Source organism: Drosophila nasuta, chromosome 2R (assembly GCF_023558535.2).
Source record: "Drosophila nasuta strain 15112-1781.00 chromosome 2R, ASM2355853v1, whole genome shotgun sequence".
NCBI lineage: Eukaryota > Metazoa > Arthropoda > Insecta > Diptera > Drosophilidae > Drosophila > Drosophila nasuta.
In genome coordinates, this window is record NC_083456.1 from 19714494 (window position 1) to 19732544 (window position 18051).

The 18051-nt window shown below is 42.6% G+C and overlaps 6 protein-coding genes across 6 annotated transcripts; 4 read left to right on the top strand and 2 right to left on the bottom strand.

Annotated features, from left to right (window-relative positions):
• The first annotated feature begins 40 nt into the window (after nucleotides 1-40).
• On the top strand, nucleotides 41-3526 carry LOC132787876 (peroxisomal carnitine O-octanoyltransferase). The gene is made up of 7 exons (XM_060795215.1): nucleotides 41-232; nucleotides 463-589; nucleotides 945-1333; nucleotides 1395-2192; nucleotides 2259-2389; nucleotides 2675-3091; nucleotides 3149-3526. The coding sequence occupies exons 3-7, from the start codon at nucleotides 956-958 to the stop codon at nucleotides 3279-3281; spliced, it is 1857 nt and encodes a 618-aa protein (XP_060651198.1). The 5' UTR covers nucleotides 41-232; nucleotides 463-589; nucleotides 945-955; the 3' UTR covers nucleotides 3282-3526.
• A 15-nt stretch (nucleotides 3527-3541) lies between these two features.
• On the bottom strand, nucleotides 3542-7063 carry LOC132787875 (uncharacterized). The gene has a single exon (XM_060795214.1). The coding sequence runs from the start codon at nucleotides 6800-6802 to the stop codon at nucleotides 4166-4168; it is 2637 nt and encodes an 878-aa protein (XP_060651197.1). The 5' UTR covers nucleotides 6803-7063; the 3' UTR covers nucleotides 3542-4165.
• Nucleotides 7064-8104: 1041 nt separating this feature from the next.
• LOC132785134 (odorant receptor 59b-like) lies at nucleotides 8105-9458 on the top strand. The gene is made up of 3 exons (XM_060791126.1): nucleotides 8105-8889; nucleotides 8947-9304; nucleotides 9366-9458. Exons 1-3 carry the CDS (start codon nucleotides 8105-8107, stop codon nucleotides 9432-9434), a joined length of 1212 nt encoding a protein of 403 aa, XP_060647109.1. The 3' UTR covers nucleotides 9435-9458.
• A 977-nt stretch (nucleotides 9459-10435) lies between these two features.
• Nucleotides 10436-11850, top strand: LOC132785135 (odorant receptor 59b-like). Its single transcript, XM_060791127.1, has 3 exons — nucleotides 10436-11220; nucleotides 11278-11635; nucleotides 11705-11850. The coding sequence occupies exons 1-3, from the start codon at nucleotides 10436-10438 to the stop codon at nucleotides 11771-11773; spliced, it is 1212 nt and encodes a 403-aa protein (XP_060647110.1). The 3' UTR covers nucleotides 11774-11850.
• Nucleotides 11851-12218: 368 nt separating this feature from the next.
• LOC132784189 (programmed cell death 6-interacting protein) lies at nucleotides 12219-15683 on the top strand. Its single transcript, XM_060789623.1, has 6 exons — nucleotides 12219-12569; nucleotides 12866-12984; nucleotides 13051-13332; nucleotides 13402-14997; nucleotides 15069-15257; nucleotides 15316-15683. The coding sequence occupies exons 1-6, from the start codon at nucleotides 12358-12360 to the stop codon at nucleotides 15432-15434; spliced, it is 2517 nt and encodes an 838-aa protein (XP_060645606.1). The 5' UTR covers nucleotides 12219-12357; the 3' UTR covers nucleotides 15435-15683.
• Nucleotides 15511-17026, bottom strand: LOC132784190 (HSPB1-associated protein 1). Its single transcript, XM_060789624.1, has one exon. It carries the CDS (start codon nucleotides 16887-16889, stop codon nucleotides 15678-15680), a length of 1212 nt encoding a protein of 403 aa, XP_060645607.1. The 5' UTR covers nucleotides 16890-17026; the 3' UTR covers nucleotides 15511-15677.
• Nucleotides 17027-18051: the final 1025 nt, after the last annotated feature.

An 18051-nucleotide genomic window follows, 5' to 3' on the forward strand; every position in this document is an offset into this window, starting at 1 on the left:
GAAACAAGCCACCCAGTAGAAAATGCGATGTGCGGCAAAACAAAAGTGAAATTTAATCGTCACACAAACACAAGCGCACAACAAGTTTGTTTGGTAAACAAATACGAAGATAACATGCAGTGAATCAACCAGTTCTTGAAGCATTCGTTTCGGTTTCTTAAATAAATGCGTAAAATGCTAAGAAGTTTAGTTAAATTATTTATGACGTCATAAGTGCAAAGTCCAAACGCAGGTTTGTGCTCGAGCTCGATTTTCAAATGCAAATATCACAGCTCGCATTCATTTTTACCAAGTGTGTGTTGATCTTTGGTGTTCCCCAATTTGCATACACTTCCCTACATTTGTATTTGTGTGTTTGCGTGCATATATATATATATATATGAACATTAGTAGACTGTATCGCATGCGTTCGCTCAGATAACTTTTATCTAGCTTTTAATTATTAGTAATCTATTTTTTCAGCCAGCCAAGCAAGCGAACTTTGCTGGGATCCGTGGCATACGCCAAGCCCTCAGTTGCTTTCCGGCATTTGGACGCTGCGGTTGACGGCATTTTGAGCGGAGTCACAACTTAAATTTTGGGTACAAAGGTCAGTGTAGCCTATCGCTAACTATCGCTTATTGGATTAATTATTGGGGCAAAACGGCCCTTCCACAGCCATTAACTTATGTGGCATGTAAACAATAAAATATGAATATCACACTGTGGTAATTGAATCGTTATCGCCAATACATAAATCCGAGCATCGACCTGCTGTCGACAGCACTTGACTTTGGTACTTTGGACTTGATTCGCACTGTTTTGAAATTAAAATGCTGCTCTCCAGACAAGCCCACATACAAACAGTGGTTATCAGCTTATCAGTGTGGCATATGTTCCATATATTGCTCTTTTTCGATACCCCCAAGAAGAATCGCATTACTAATGACCCAATTCACTTTTAGACTTTAGAAGCATGGATCGCGAAAGCCTTTTTGTTGCAACTAAGGATGATGGCGACACCTACGCCTTTGATGAGACGTTGCCAGCACTGCCTCTGCCCGAGCTGAGCGATACCATGCAGCGTTATTATGCCAGTCTGGTGCCCTTTGGAACCGCCGAGGAACTGGCTCAATCCCGCAGCATTATCGAGCAGTTCCAGAACGGCGTTGGAGCTGAATTGCATGCCAAACTCAAGGAGCGTGCTTCGAAAATGAAAAACTGGCTGGGCACTTGGTGGGAGGATTATGGTTACCATTTGCTACGCCTGCCCCTTTTGCCCTATCAGATCATGGCTATGCCTTGCCAGATGAATTTAGTGGACATTCCCGAGACGAGCGATTATATGCTGAAGGTAAAATACAGTTCATCATTGAAATTCGATTAAATTAACTTTATTTTTTGTCTTTCTGCAGACCCTTGCCCGTCAAATCCATCATACGCTCGAGTTCTGGGATCTGACGCGCAAAGGCACAATGAAGCCTCTTTCGTCCAATGGCGGCAAGATTAAATACTCCTCGGCCTTGTACAAACATTTCTTTTCGACCACGCGAGTCCCTGGCCTCGAACAGGATCACATCGAGAAGCATTTCCTGTCCAAGAACGAGGGCAATGGACCCAACCACATTCTCATTGGCGCCAAGGGGCGACAGTTTAGCTTTAGTTGTGTGCACGAAGATGACAGCATTCTGACAGCACCCGAGATTCTGGTGAATTTGCAGCGCTTACGCAGCATTCTTGACTATGAAGCAGAGGGGGATGGCGTCTCAGCTCTAACACACGATGATCGCACCAATTGGGCTAAGAATCGTAATCATCTGTGCGAGATTTCCGAGGAGAACAAGCGCACATTGCTCTCGGTGGAAAGCTCAGTCATGGTTCTCTGCTGGGACGAACACTGTCCGAATGATGCAGAGCAAGCTTCACAGCTGTCCATCTATGGTGACTATCATTCCCGCTGGGCGGATCGCAGCAGTTGCCTGGTGGCTTTCAAGAACGGTCACTTTGTATATACCGGAGAGCATAGTTGCTACGATGGCACAATTAGCGCTAGCTTTGCCACTTTTATGCAACTCAGTTTCTTCGAAGTACCAGAACCCGATTGGAGCGAGGCGCACAGCACGAAGGTGCTGCCCATTGAGGAGCTCAAGTTTCAGTTGGACGACACACTCAAGTCTGAGATTAAACGCGTGCTTAAAGAGGTCGAAGAACGGGTAAGCAAGCAGCATTGTTAAAACAATTGTTGAAGAGCTTCTATTAAATGATTTTCATATACTTAGGGTATCGATGTCACGGCGACATTTACAGTGTTTGATGACTACGGCAAGGAGTTTATGAAGAGCATGAAACTGCATCCAGATTCGTTTGTGCAGGTCATCTTGCAATGGACATACTACCAGATGCATAAGGAGTAAGCAAGACTAGACTAAGCCACAGAATTTACTTATTTTCTATAGAACGTGACCCTCAGTTGGAATGTGGTTCGTGTCTTCGTTAAGCACTAGTTGAAATACTTGCTATGGTTTGTGCTTTAACTTTAAGAGGCACTGAATGCTAAGTCCTAAGACTAATGTAAATTTACAGTAGCGAATATCTGGAATTCGAATTTTAAGATATCTCTACTTATTCAAGTGGCGTTAAAGTTGTAAATTTACATTTGAGTTGATCAACAGATTAATTATATCTTTCCTTGCAGAATTGCTCCCACCTATGAAACGGCATTGATGCGTCACTTTTACAATGGACGCACTGAAACGTTGCGCTCCTGCACCAGCGCTGTTCACGATTTTCTTAAGGCCTCGTCGAACACATCCACAACTGATGCTCAGCTGATTAAAGCCTTCCGCGCTGCTGTCAACGAGCACAGACACATGATGGACGAGGCGCGCAAGGGAAATGGCATCGATAGACATCTCTTTGGTCTGTGGTGTGTTGCCTACGAAAACAAATTAGACATTCCGGCGCTCTACGATGATCCCTTGTATGCCAAGAGTGGCGGCGGTGGCAACTTTGTGTTGTCCACCAGTACGCTGGGTTTCACACCCAATGTGGGCTTTGTGGCCCCAATGACCTTTGATGGCTATGGCGTCTTCTATGCGATTACATCGGATGCGTAAGTATACCTTTAACAGACCAAAAAGAATGCAACATTAATGATTTCTCTTTGCAGCATTTACATCAACTCGACGGCGTATCGTGACAGCATCAAGACGAGTGCTCGAAAATATAACATCATCTTCAAAGAGTCGTTCCGACGCATGCGAAAACTGCTGGAACAGCTGAAGACTGATTCAAATTTGTAAATTACAAGCAAACATTTTGCAGAAACCAACAACAACTCTAGTCATGAAACAGTATGCATTCCAAAGAAAATCAGAAAAAACTTGGGAATCGCCACATTTTAATCAACTGATTACTGATTCAGTTTCTGACTGGACAACGCTGCATTTCCTTTTTACGTATTTCATTATATTTATAAGTTACAAAGTGCTTCCTTGTGTGTATGTAGCCGATTAAAAGATCAAAGATCATTAAATTCCATAAACAATTTCTTTGGGTTTTCGATGACAACTTTTATTTGAAATTCAATGTCCAATGATTGATTAATTACATTTCACGATAATTCAACTTCAAAATGCAACTATATGTTATGTATGTATATATTTATATATATATTTATGAGTAAGCATATTATGTAAGGACCAGCGCCTCTTTCAACTGGCTAAAATTCATGATATATGCTAAAAGTGAGCTGCATGGCTTACGATTCACAAATTATTCAATTATGCACTACAAAATACGTATCCAGTGAAGCATTTATGATCAACTCTGGGATATAGATAGGTAGCCATTACTAGTTAGTTCGATTAAGTGCTGCTCTATTCACTAATTACAAATCTCGTACTCCTCCTACTACGCACAAATTCGCGGAATTGGCTCTTGCGCCTCTACACAAAAAAAAACAAGGGGAAGTCACAGTCACAGACCTTTAGTGCCCCTGGCGAGAGAGAGAAATAAACCAAGAACGATCGTTATTCATTAACTGAGGGCGAAGGATTAAGCTCAATCCGTTAAACTAGTGTGTATGATAGTAAGATAGGCCAACGTGCGACGGCATCAAGGTATAACCACTGCGATATTGCTGGTTATGATCTTGCTGCCGTTGATTGTTGGCATAAAACTGCACTCATTCCTGCCCAGGCACCGCCATCGCCTGATGAGCTGCTGCTGCCTGTTGTTGCTGTTGTTCGCTGCTTGTTGTATTGCTATTTGGATCCTCGATAGCAGTCTTGTTGCCAGCTGCTTGATTGCTTGTCTCTGCAGCTGACGCAGCTGCTGATGATGATGATGTTGCTGTGGGCGGTGGCTGGAACGCCGGTCGTTGCACAAACATATTATCGATGATGTGATCAATGTTATCTGAACTGCCGGCCTCATCACTCTTTGGATTCGCATTGGTGCCGCTGCCCGTGGCAGAGCGACTCTTGTGCTTCTCCGATGGCGGCAGTATGGGAATCGCATTGGTGGGTCGACGCTGAGGCAACACAGCGGGTCGTGTCGTTGTCTGAGCTGGCGACACAAAGTACGTGGTGCCGCCAACAGTATTATAGTTTTGGTGATAGTTCAGTGCAGCTGGCGCCTGAGCTGCTTGTGCCACACTTGACTGAGTTGCTTGTTGCGCTGGCTGCGACTGTTGTTGCTGCTGTGGTGGCGGCTGCTGCTGCTGTTGTTGCTGCTGTGGGGCATAGGCCACAGCTGCGGGTGTGGCTGGCAAATAGGCGGCATTGGCCGGATTGACATAGGGCGCCTGTGGCACAGCGACGGGCACTGGAACCGCTTCGCCGCCACCCGTCACATAGTATGAGGGTGCAGCTTGGGCCTGTGGATATGCTGCGGCCTTTGGCTGTGTTGTGGCAACTGCTGTGGGCGGCGCTGGACCCAATTGCAGTGTCTGCAGCTGCACCTGCAATTCCTGCTGCTGATAGGCCATCTGGAGACGCAACAAATGCGGATCTTGCAGCATTATTTGTGACTGTTGCTGCTGTTGTTGTTGCTGCTGCAGCTGCAATTGCTGTTGCATTTGCTGCTGCTCAGCGAGATGATGCTGTTGCTGTTGTTGCTGCTGCTGTGTCGCCTCGTGCTGCGTGCGCCGCAGACTCGAGTAGCGCTTGGGTCCATTGCGATGCTCGCCAGGCAACTCTTGTTGCTGTTGCTGCTGCAGATGCAACTGTTGCTGTTGCTGCTGTTGTTGTTGCTGCTGCTGTTGTTGGTTCTGAGAGGCGAGCGCATGCATTTGCACACTGCCCACATGACTTGGATCGTTGCGTTGTTGCACCTGCTGCAGACGCTGCGACAAATTCGATGTGACCAGAGGCGTCTGTTGTTGTGGTTGCTGCTGTTGCTGCTTGGGCTGATGCGACAAGTGTTTCTGCTGCTGTGGTGCTTGCTGCTGCTGCTGTTGCTGTTGATGTTGCAGCTGCTGTTGCTGTGGCTGCCGCTGTTGATGTGGTTGCTGTTGCTGCTGCTGCTGAGATGGCACCTCGTTCTTGGGTAATCCATTTGTTCGATTCGCATTTGGCTTCGCATGATGATAATCTCGCTCCGCACGCTGCTCGGCATAATCGCGCTGTTCGCCACGCGAGTGACTTGAACGATGACCAGACTTCTGCTTGAACTCCATGGGATTCTGGCGATTCGAGCCGCCAGCTGCACGCTCCCTGTAATTGCGATTCTTGCGCTCATCCTGACTCAACTTACCGGCTGGCAATCCAGCGTTGGCTGCGCCCGAGCCTGATCCTGGTGCAGTACCCAGCTGCTTCTCCACACTGCCATTGGCGAGGCTGCGACGCTCGCCACGATTCTCCTTCTCGTCGCGCGACGTCGAGGAACGTCTGGCACGCATTTTGCTGCCGCTGCTCGTGCCGCTTCTTTGCTGCTCATTCAAAGCAGGGAAGTCTTGGGGACGCGGTGGCTTACGCTCCTTGTTGCTGGCCTTCAAATACGCCTGTTCATCCTCCCAGTTTCTTGAGTATTTGCTGGGTCCTCGGCCATAACGTCGACGACGACGCGCACGCGGCGCCGCATCCTCGTTGCGTATATCGTACCCATAGGTCTGCAACAGCTCAGCTCGGGATTTAGGCGCCTGTTCGCTGGCCTCGAAACGATCGTGCGACCACCGATCGCCACCCGATGCCGGTTGCCACTTCTTCATAGTCTTTGACGCCTGCGAAATGGTTGCCGGCTGACCAGCAGCTGGTGCGCCGCCTGAAATACCAATTACCTCATTGCCGTCGGCATCAGCGCTGCTCGGTTCAGCGAGGCCTCCTGGACCACTGTCGTTGGCCGTGGGATCGACGGCAGCACCATCGCCCTCTGTTTCAGCTGTGCGATCGTCGTGCTCGTAGAAGGTGCCACGTTTCGGTATGTATTGGGGATTGCTACGATCTTCGTCGACTTTCTTTTGCGCCTCGCTGTCACCGGCTGCCGTCGCCGCATTGCGCTCCAATCCGCTGCCTAGTTCATCGTCGTCAGCATCGGCATCGGTTTCGTCGTCGTCATCATCGTCGTCGGTTTCACTTTCTTCATCGCTTGTGCTTTCATCGTCATCGTCGTCGTAGTCTTCGCCCCCCTCAAGATCACTGGCGGTATCGTATTCCGAGTCATGAGGATGGGAATTGCTCGATACGGGCTCCTGGACACTGGGCGATGTGCCGAGCTCAGCTGTGCTGCTGCTGGCACCGCCCGTTTCGCTAACGTTTGACGATGACAACACGGGTATATCGGTCGGAGCAGCCGCTGCTGTAATTTTCTCAATATCGGCCATCGCAAGTTGATATTTCGATTTTTTTTTTTTTTGCTTTCTTGCTTTTCTCTGACTTTTCTGTTATTCTGAATGCCGTGCAAAACTCCTCAGAACACACGCACTCACACGTATTTTTGTACGTGAATCGCCGTACTCTTTTTGCTCTGTTGTGTGCTTTTTAGAAATTATCGCAATAATGTTGAATTAATGTACATTAAATGTCTTAATTTCACCCAGTTTGCTTTCTTCCACAACAACGCAATCAGAAAATAGAAAGTGTCTAGAGTTTAGAGGTGGAGAAATATCGATAGCATACTCGATATATCGTTTATTTTTCATACTTTTTCGGGTCATCGATTTTTTATTTTAGAATATTTTATTTTTTTCCAAAAAATTTAAAGTTTAAATAACGGTTTCATTATTGTTTCAAATGAGTCTAGATCTTTTATCCTTAATAATCAAAATTCCGTCATGTTGAATTGTAGGGGAATGAGTTTCTAAACAAAAAACCGTCGCCTGGTTACACTTCAAATATAGTATATTGGTATATTTTTTAAAAACACGTGTAAAAAAGCGTTTCATTTGAATCATTTTAAATTACAATTTTTAATTTAATATTCTAATAAACATGGTTAATTTCCATTTCAAAATTGACAGAAATTTTTTAAATATACGTCTTGAACAAGATATTTCTAAACGGGGTTTTTTTTTTAAAGAACTAAAGAAATACTATAGGCATATAGTATTTAAACATAAGCAATTGCTTGTCGTTAATTGAACCCTCAATTTAATTATTAAAAAAAACTTCCACGGTGAATGGTTCAATTTGCATTTAAAAGATGTAACGCCTCTTTTCTATAATTTATAAAAGTGTGCAAATATTAGGTAAGGGCTTGCATTCTAAATGTGTTCTAATTGTTAGGCGGGCAAATTTTATTTTTTGATACACATAACTATACTCTTTTATATTTTTTATGATTGTTATTATTTAATAAAAAAAATTGTATATTATTAGGGTTGTCAATAATAAATAAACAAAGTTTTTAATTTAAAACATACGTCTGAATTTATTATTTGTTGGACTGTCTAAATATTGTACGTTGAAGTTAATTTATAAAAAAATTCATAAAAGGTAACGTCTCGAAATTCAAAATTTGAAAGCCTTATAAGAGTATTAAATCGTCGATACACTGAAGATAGTTGTTTTGAACGGTTACAGGACTAAGACAGCTGCATAATAGTTAAAAAAAAATAGTAAATTTCAGTAATTGAGTTGGTTATAAAAGACTAGGTAGTTGATAGCGGGCCTCAAAGTTTATTAACATGGCGAAGGAAGCATTCTTCAAGTACATCAAGCCAGCACCGCTGACTCAGAAAGTGACAACTCGAGATGGCTGCGTCTACATGTATCGTGTGATGAAATTCATTGGCTGGATTCCGCCTAAGAAAGGTCCTATTTTCTTGCGGGGTCTCTACTACTTCTACAGCTTTTTCACCTTTACATTTGGAGTTATTTATCTGCCTCTTGGATTCGCACTGAGCTACTTAAACGAGTTCGACAAATTTACACCCGATGAGTTTCTTACCTCGTTGCAAGTCGCCTTAAATGCATATGGAGGAGCAGTAAAAAGCAGCATTACTTACATTAATCTGTGGCGTCTTCGGAAAGTCGAAAATATTTTAGATGAATTGGATGAACGCGTAGACTCGGATGCGGCTCGTAAGAAGTTACACAAATCTGTGGCTTTGAGCAACTTTGTGTTTCTATTCTTTACAATTGTCTATAATGGTTATACTGGATCTACTTTTCTGGCTTATTTGGCCAGTGGTAGACCACCTTGGTCAGTGTACAATCCATTCATAGATTGGCGCGACAGTCTGTTAAATCTGTTCATACAGGCAAACTTCGAATACCTCATCATGTCCTGGGCCGTAATACAGGATCAACTGTCTGATACATATTTGCTCGTGTTTATTATTTTGATTCGTGGTCACTTTAATCTGTTAATGGGTCGCGTTCAAAATCTGCGCACCGACCCCAATAAGTCAGACGATGAAAACTACGAGGATCTGGTAAACTGCATCAATGATCACAAAAAGATTTTAGAGTGAGAATTAAATATTTTTATTAATTTATATCTCATATTTATGATTCTTATTTTCAGATGCTGCAAACTACTTCGTCCAATGATATCGGGCACTATTTTTGTGCAGTTTGGATTAATTGGATCTGTTTTGGGATTGACATTAATTAATATATTCTTCTTTTCCAATTTGTGGCGTGGTTTAGCCTCATGTGTTTTCGTTCTTGCTGTACTGTGTCAGACATTTCCCTTCTGCTACAATTGCAATTTGCTAATTGACGAGTGCCAGGAACTTGGAGTTCGTATATTCCAGTCAAATTGGATCGATGCTCCGGCCCGATATAAAAGCACTCTGATTCAATTTATGCATCATGTCCAGCAGCCAATCATGTTCATGGCTGGCGGAATTATTCCTATCACCATGAACAGCAATATCACAGTGAGTTTTTCTTTAAATTAGACAACAATTAATTTAAATATTATTTATAATTTTCCAAAAGGTGGCCAAGTTTGCATTCAGTATTATTACCGTAGTGCGGGAGATGAATCTTGCTGAACAGTTTAAGTAAACTGATGTATAACCACTCTCTTAGGACTAAATATTTAAAAGAACTAATATAATTTCATATTATGCTTACTAGTTGAATAAATGCAAACGCTATTTCATTTCTAAACCAGCACAATCGAACTCTTTTAATTATGCTATTTTTACATAAAATATTGGGTACATTTATATTTCATAGCTTCTAAGTATTAGGGCTCAAGTTGAACCGCAAACAGAACTTTCGCTTTAAAACTTCATCTGAAATTTAGTTTATTCGATTTTTGTGGACAGAACGGCACGTGGCCAAAATCTAAAACTAGTTTAATATCTGATATTCTCTGATATCTAAGAGTTTACTCAGGGAGGCAAGCATCGGAATAATGCTATATCGCTGATGCTGTTGACCATGATTAGACTTTGTCCGCGATACTTGAGTCAACAAGCATAAAATCACTCTATTATAGTATATTTAAAGCATTAAGACCAATTTTCATCTTTATTGTACACATGTTGTCAATAATTATACCTTCAATTTACACAAAACGATTCCCAGCCCAAATTGCTCAATTTGCAGTTGAAAACAAGCAGCACCTCCTTTTAATAATTAAAGTGTGCGATTGTTAGGCAAGGACTTGCATTCTGAATGTGATTTATTTTCCTATGTTTGGCGGCTGGTATTATTTTGTTTATTACTTTTGAGTACTATTACATGTTTAATTTTTTACTTTTTAATATAATTTACAGTTTCATTTGGAAGGATAGTTTTTAAATAGCGAATTCATTTCATTTAAATTTGTCGACAATCAGTTTGAATTGATTGTGAATTAATTAAATAAAATGTAACGTATTGCGACAATTGCAGAAAGGGTATTTAAGTCTCGCTAAGCTACTTTCAACATCACTTTTCTATCTAATTATAGGATTTGAAAAACTGTTGTGCCGAATTGTCAAAATTCTTGCAATTTCACTAATTGAGTTGACTATAAAAGACCAGGTACTTGACAGCTCAGGTAACAGTCTGTCAAGATGGAGAAGGAAGCATTCTTCAAGTATATCCAGCCAGCACCGGACACTCAGAAGGTTACATCTCGAGATGGATGCATTTATATGTATCGTCTGATGAAGTTCATTGGCTGGATTCCACCTAAGACAGGTCCAATTTTCTTGAGAGGTCTCTACTATTTCTACAGCGTTTTAACCTACACACTTGGAGTTGTTTATCTGCCTTTGGGATTCGCTCTTAGCTACATAAAGGAGTTCGACAATTTTACACCCGATGAGTTCCTCACTTCGTTGCAGGTTGCCATCAATACTTTTGGAGGAACAGTAAAGTGTAGCATAACCTATATTAATTTATGGCGCCTTCGTAAAGTCGAAATTATATTAAATGAGCTAGACAAACGTATTGAGACGGATGTGGCTCGTAAGAAAATGCATGAGTCAATATCCCTAAGCAACTATATATTCTTGATCTTTACAATACTTTACAACGGATATGCTGGATCCACATTTCTGTCTTATTTGGCCAGTGGCAGACCACCTTGGTCATTGTACAATCCATTGATTGATTGGCATGAAAGTCTACTAAATCTAGTCATACAAGCAAACTTCGAATACATTGTGATGACCTTTGCTGTAATACAACATCAGCTATCTGACACTTATCTGGTTGTGTTTATTATTTTGATTCGAGGCCATTTTAATCTTTTAATGGATCGTGTTCAAAATCTACGCACCGACCCTAATAAGACAGACGAACAAAACTACGAGGATCTGGTTAACTGCGTTAAGGATCACAAAAAGATTTTAGAGTGAGAATTAAATATTTTCATTAATTCATGTCTCATATTTATGATTCTTATTTTCAGATGCTGCAAAATACTTCGTCCAATGATTTCAGGCACTATTTTTGTACAGTTTGGTTTAATTGGGTCTGTCTTGGGATTGACATTAATTAACATATTCTTTTTCTCCAATTTGTGGCGTGGGATGGCCTGTTGTTTGTTTGTTGTTGCTGTGTTAAGTGAGACATTTCCCTTCTGCTACAATTGCAATTTGCTAATTGACGAGTGCCAGGAGCTTGGAGTTCGTATATTCCAGTCAAATTGGACCGATGCTCCGGCCCGATATAAAAGCACTCTGATTCAATTTATGCATCATGTCCAGCAGCCAATCATGTTCATTGCTGGCGGAATTATTCCTATTACCATGAACAGTAATATCACAGTGAGTTCATCTTTCAAACTTAAACTTAAACTATATGGTATTAAAATGTTCTTTATAATTTCCCAAAAGGTGGCGAAATTCGCATTCAGCATTATTACCATAGTGAAGGAGATGAATCTCGCAGAACAATTTAAATAAAATAATAATATTGTACCTATTATATAAGTAAATTAATATGTTTTCGTATAAGACTTAGAAGCTCAATAAATACTCACGATTTTTTTTTTTTTTTAGTAGACAGCACAATCATATTTTTTTAATTATCTTATTTAAATATTGCAATAAAGAACTATTTCAAAATGGTTCTAGGGCAAGTATGTCATTCTGAATGACAACTTTGGAGCATTTGAACTACCAATTATGTATCACCGCATAACAAATTGCAACAATTTTTTTAAACACAGAAAATGACAGGACATTTTTTTCTACCGAACAAAAACTTTAACCGAGTTATTTAAACAAAAAAAGTGCGGCAACAAATGAGTAATGACTGTGGGACCTCCATTTCATTCCACTAAATATACTTTTTAACACCATTATCTAGAAGTAAAATAGCATATTTTGAAATTATGGTCACACTGCGAGCCGCAGCTGTTGATGGACAACGGGCAGAGCAAAAGCTATTGTGAATTCCATCAGCAAATTAAATTTACCAAGTGCTTTTAGTGTAAAAATCATTTAGTGTATATATTTTTGTACAACAACAAAAGAAATTAGAAAAAATGTCAAAATTATTGGCTATTCCGTTGAAAAAGCCATCCGAAGTGGATGTAGTGAAGCCTCTGAACAATTTGATACAAAGCACCTACAATGGTGCTTCAGCGGAGGAGAAGTCGCAGTATGCTGAGGCAGTAAATGACTTTTCAAAGCAACGCAATACGGCGATTTGGAAGTTCTTCGAGAAGTATGAGGCTTCGCTGGAAGTCGTTTATGCGTAAGTCTTTTGTGCGAAAAGAAAAGAAAGTTGGGAAATAACAAAGGGGGTTTTATGCTTAAAGACTCCTGTGGGTTCGATGACTCATGCCTAATGTTAGAAACATTAAATACAGTAGTATTAGTAGTAGTTTAATCAAAGCGCCGCATACACGCATTTATAGACGTGTGTTTTGGTGTGTGTGACTCATTGCGGGTGAGTGAGAAAGAGAAAGAGAGCGAGACGTAAACAAGAGAATGGATGACGCAGTCTTTAATTGTATATCACTTAAATTACTGTTTTTGTTATTTTTGCAGCTACTACGATCAGATATGTGCACTGGAAACAAAAATTGCTGCCAGTGAGCTGCAAATACCGTTCAAGTGGAAAGATGCCTTCGACAAGGGCTCAATTTTCGGTGGCAAAATAAGCTTGAGTAAGTTTTCTCTGTATTATTATGAATAAATAAAAAACTGGTTCTAACCACACGTCTTTCTTCCAGCTCATACCTCTATTCTGTTCGAGAAGGTATGTGTACTATTCAACATTGCTGCCTTGCAAAGCAGTGTCGCTGCCAGCCAGCACCTGGACACAGACGAGGGCCTCAAACTCGCCATTAAGCTGCTGCAGCAGAGTGCAGGCATCTTTCAGTACCTGAAAGGTGCCACGCCCGCCGCAGTGCCATCGGAGCCTACTCCGGACTTAAGCCAGGACACGCTGATTGTGCTGCAGGCATTGATGGTGGCCCAAGCTCAGGAAGTATTCATCCTCAAGGCCATTAAAGGTAAGTCTCTAGAAATATATATAGAACATAACGTAACTATATTTAATAATCTAAAATTTAACGCCACAGATAATATGAAGGATCAGATCATTGCCAAGCTGTGCTGTCAGGGCGAAGAGTTCTATGCGGATGTGCTGCGTGCTATGCAAAAGGAGTCGGTGCGCAATGTTTGGGAGAAGGAATGGATACCCACAGTAGCTGGCAAACAGGCTGGTCTGCATGCACTCACCCAGCTCTATCAGAGCTTGGCTTGCCGTGCGGCCAAGAAGATTGGCGAGGAGATTGCCCGCCTGCGCAATGCCATCGAACTGTTCAAGGCGGCACAAACACGTGGCGGCAACGAGAGCTACTTGGATGAGTATTTCAGTCGTGCAAAGCGCAATCTGGCCGAGTCCACCAAGGACAATGAGTTCATCTACAATGAAATGATACCGGAGCTCAGCACTTTGGCCTCGCCTGGCAAAGCGCAGTTAGCAAAGCCGCTCCCGATTGGAGTCCCCATGGCTAGCAACTTTAAGGACATCTTCACCAATCTGGTGCCTGTTGAACTGCACCGTGCTCTGACTGCATCGGATATGCGTAAGAACGAGATTGTCAATGGCGAAATCATGAAGTTGCGAGAATCTACGCAAACTTTGAATGCTGTGTTGGCTAGCCTTAATTTGCCGGCTGCTGTTGAGGCCACAGATAGCAACAGTGGCTTGCCACCATCGTTGCGCGAGAAGGCGACCGAGGTGCGTGAGAAGGGCGGCATTGAGAATATACAGACCATGTTGAAGGATTTGCCCGAGTTGCTCAATCGCAATCGTGAGATTCTCGATGAGACCGAACGGTTGTTGGATGAGGAACGCGATTCGGACAATCAGTTGCGTGCTCAGTTTAAGGAGCGCTGGACTCGCATTAGTTCTGATAAGCTGACGGAAATGTTCCGCACCAATTCAAAGAAATATCGCGAGGTGATCAACAATGCCATCGAGGCCGATAAGGTGGTACGTCAGAAGTTCGAGGCCAATCAAAAGGGCATCGAGCTGCTCTCACTGCCGCCCGAACAAATACAGCAGTCATTGCCCTCGGCCAGTGGCAGTGTGGATCAAAGCTGCTCTAGTGTGCAGCGTTTGAAGCAACTAATGGAAGCTGTGGATACCATTAAGGCAGAACGCGATGCTGTCGAATCCGAACTCAAATCGGCCACGTTCAACATGAAGGATGAGTTCTTGCATGCCCTGCAAAAGGATGGAGCCATTGATGAGCCCGCCTTGTCTCTAGCACGCATTGGCCAGACCTTGAGTCCATTGCAGGCTCAAGTGAAGGAGAGCGTGGAGCGTCAGCAAACTTTGGTGGCGGACATTCAAAATGCGCACGGCGCCTTCGTCTCCGAGACGGGCAATTGTGGCAGCTCACGCGATAAGCTGTATCAGGAGTTGGCCACGGCATATGATAGCTACATCGAGTTGTCGGGCAATCTGCAGGAGGGCACCAAATTCTACAATGACCTCACACAGCTGCTCGTTGTTTTCCAGAACAAAATCAGTGATTTTGTGTTTGCACGCAAAACCGAGAAGGAAGAATTGCTCAAGGATCTGACCACAGAATCCAGCCGCCAGGCTCCACCAGCCACACCGGCATTGCCATCACATTACGCCTCCACCTCGGGCAGTGGCAGCGGTTTGTAGTCTTTGTAAATCAATTCCAGCTGTATTTTATTAATTGAATTATTCTCTTTAATCATTCTGTAGACATTCCAAGCACACCTGCTAGTGCTCCAGGTGCACCGCCGGCTATGGCACCACAGCAAGTGCCGTATCCAGCCCAAGTGCATATGCCGGTGCCATATGGCGCATCCGCAAATGTGCCGTATCCCACCTACGTGCCACCTCCCATGCCGCAGAGCTTTAATCCCTATGCCACGTTGCCATACCCAGGCAGTAAGTAAACTAATCTTCCAACTTTAAAGAAATTTTATTAAATAACATACATTTTCAGATTATCAATATGCTGGTGGCTTCCCTCAGGGACCTCCACCAGGCAGCTATGGTACCTATCCCGGCAGTTATGCCAATCAACATGGAGGTTACCCCAACCAGAAGCCACCTGGCTGGTAGATGTCTAACTCTCTCCCACACCATATGCACTGTGTTTAGCCCAGCAGCTGTACTGCAAATATGTTAATCGTGAATCTAGATTCTATATGGAAACCAAATTGGCAATGGCATTTAATGCGCTCTCCATTTTGGTTTTTTTTTATTGTTTGAAATTGTATGAAACAAACCAGGTTGAATTATTCTCGGATTTTATTCTCTAATCTCATATGCGTATCACAAAATAAACGTTCCGTTCATTTAGCGCTATAAGTTTTCGCTGTTTCCCAATCTTCGAAACAATTCCCGTTTAACGCCCGCAATGCAACGTGGTGCACACATACTATTGATAAGTAGTTCCAGCGTTGAGCTAATGACGTTGCTCTCCAAATTGCTGGTTGTGGCGAGTGTTGGGTCTTTGGGTGCTTCGTGTCGCATAGAATTATTCTGTAACAGCAGATTATATGCCTCCTTGGACATCACATCCAGTGCTCGCACTCGTATCCCAATGCTACTGATGACCTGGGTAACTTCGTTTTGATTCATGTACTCGGCATCCCACAGTTTGCGTTTGCTTTCGGTGGTCTGATTGTGAACGGCGCTCTCGAAGAGGCTGAAGAGCGAACTGGCTTTCTCGACAATTTCCTCGAGTTGGTTGGGATTCAACAGATACTTCTTTAGCTGGTCACTTTCGCCTTTGACGAAGCTCTCGATGATATGCTTCACTATTAACTCGTCCAGTGTGAAATCCAAGTCAGTCTTAAGCGGCACCCAATAGTTAATGCTTAGTGACATCTCGTCTGCCTCCACATAGTGCCACCAATGACGTGGCACTATCAACACATCGCCAGCGTTCAGCACACAATGATAGGCCTGTGCTTGGAACTTTTCGTAGTGGCTCAACTTGTTGGGAGCGGGAGCATAGAAATTCTCCAAGCAGTAGACGCTGGACTCTTCGTAAGGAATACGTGTGCTTTGGAGCGCTGTTTCTGGAGGGAATAGCAACCAGGATTTACTACCGTACACTTGGACCACTATATTGATGCCATAGGTGTCATAATGGCAGGGTGTATTGGCATGCTTGGAGCCCAGCCACAAGCTGAAATCGTTCTGATGTTCGGCAAATCCGAAACGCTTAAAATCGATGCCCTGCCAGCAGCTCGGAGGCAGCTCATCGGTACGTTTGTATTGATAAGCCGCCCAATCGAATTTGGGCTTCTTATTGTCTTCGGTCTTGGAATACTCGTTGAGGAATTGCTGCATGGACATGTCAAAGCGTTTTCGTTTGCGTTCCCATTGGGGTGTTTCACAGTCTGCGATGACCATGCTCTCAAATGTGGGTAGATCCGAGGCATCCTTGTCGAAGCGGGTGCACCAATCTTTTAGCGATCCGTCGAAACATTCCCAGTTCACGGGAAAGTCCTTGAGGACCAGAGGCACATTTGTGTTCAAGATAATGTCACGTAGTTTGGCGTTCATAAATAAAAATAATGTATCAACTTTCTGATAAGCTAAGCTCTCTACGTTGACAGAGGTTTTTAATATCTGAAATTTATCAAATAACAAATATTTTTAAAGCTAATGTGTTGGCTTTTTATTACGCCGGTGCTAAAACCAGCTGTTTATATTCTCAACTGATATGAATCGATAATTAAAATATCGTACTATGTTATCGAGCACTGAGCGACAAGTATGATAATCTATCGAATTTGAAAACTTGTTATCAGTAGAATATTGTCCTACTTTTTTTTAAATAAATGAATACCAAACTCATTAATTACCTGTGCTAAATTTTTAATCTCTGATTTTAATTGCAGTCCACAATTTGTACGGATATGTTTCGAGTCAGCATGCAAATATCAATCAGTCAAATAAGTAACTCCAAAGTTATGTAAGTACAATTAAGTGAAATGTTATTTTAATTAGTGCGCATTTCGGAATTACATAATTGCAATCAAGATTGCGTGAAGAACAAGTTCTGCAGATCAAGTTGGAGTCATCGAGACTTTGCACGCAAACTAACACCGCCCGTTACTGATTGCTCTGTTGATGTTGCTGTTGCTGTTGCTGTAGCTAGTATTCTACAGATGCTGCTGCTGTTGTCGCATATCGTAGCCATGATTCTAGGACTTGGTCCAAGCAACACTTTAAGATAATTATTTTGATATGACAGGCGGAAATGGAATGGCGTTAACAAGTTGCAACTTCTGGCAGCAGCAGCAGCAGTAAAAGCAGTGAGCTCAGTTGATATCAAGACGGTTTAGTTGTTGTTTGATTATACTTAGCTTATGTGCCGTGGCACATTTATTCAAATGAATGTTATCTGACTGCAATGTGGCAGTTAGCCGGCGGGTTAATTCGCTGCAGAAGGAACAGCAAAGTCATTTGGCACGATGTTCATAAAAAATAATCAATAGATCATCGGCGGCTTTATAAAGTCCCCGCCCAGGCGTCATTCATTAGGCTTAACAGTTGACGGCATTTGTCATAAATGTGATTTGTGTTTAATTCGGTTTTTTCTTTGTTTTCTTACTTTTTTTTGCTCATAAAACATCAAGTCATTAAATCTACTTAAGATGGGCACTCACACACTCCAGACGAGACGAAGGCACGGGTTAAAAGTTCAATGTACGTGAGTCAG

Coding starts and splice junctions, on each gene's coding strand:
- LOC132785134 (XM_060791126.1), top strand. CDS start 8,105: ATGGCGAAGGAAGCATTCTTCAAGTACATCAAGCCAGCACCGCTGACT. Junction 8,890..8,946: donor GATCACAAAAAGATTTTAGA/GTGAGAATTAAA, acceptor TCTTATTTTCAG/ATGCTGCAAACTACTTCGTC. Junction 9,305..9,365: donor CCATGAACAGCAATATCACA/GTGAGTTTTTCT, acceptor ATTTTCCAAAAG/GTGGCCAAGTTTGCATTCAG.
- LOC132785135 (XM_060791127.1), top strand. CDS start 10,436: ATGGAGAAGGAAGCATTCTTCAAGTATATCCAGCCAGCACCGGACACT. Junction 11,221..11,277: donor GATCACAAAAAGATTTTAGA/GTGAGAATTAAA, acceptor TCTTATTTTCAG/ATGCTGCAAAATACTTCGTC. Junction 11,636..11,704: donor CCATGAACAGTAATATCACA/GTGAGTTCATCT, acceptor ATTTCCCAAAAG/GTGGCGAAATTCGCATTCAG.
- LOC132787875 (XM_060795214.1), bottom strand. CDS start 6,802: ATGGCCGATATTGAGAAAATTACAGCAGCGGCTGCTCCGACCGATATA.
- LOC132784189 (XM_060789623.1), top strand. CDS start 12,358: ATGTCAAAATTATTGGCTATTCCGTTGAAAAAGCCATCCGAAGTGGAT. Junction 12,570..12,865: donor TCGCTGGAAGTCGTTTATGC/GTAAGTCTTTTG, acceptor TTATTTTTGCAG/CTACTACGATCAGATATGTG. Junction 15,258..15,315: donor CACGTTGCCATACCCAGGCA/GTAAGTAAACTA, acceptor ATACATTTTCAG/ATTATCAATATGCTGGTGGC.
- LOC132784190 (XM_060789624.1), bottom strand. CDS start 16,889: ATGAACGCCAAACTACGTGACATTATCTTGAACACAAATGTGCCTCTG.
- LOC132787876 (XM_060795215.1), top strand. CDS start 956: ATGGATCGCGAAAGCCTTTTTGTTGCAACTAAGGATGATGGCGACACC. Junction 2,193..2,258: donor TTAAAGAGGTCGAAGAACGG/GTAAGCAAGCAG, acceptor TCATATACTTAG/GGTATCGATGTCACGGCGAC. Junction 3,092..3,148: donor TATGCGATTACATCGGATGC/GTAAGTATACCT, acceptor TTCTCTTTGCAG/CATTTACATCAACTCGACGG.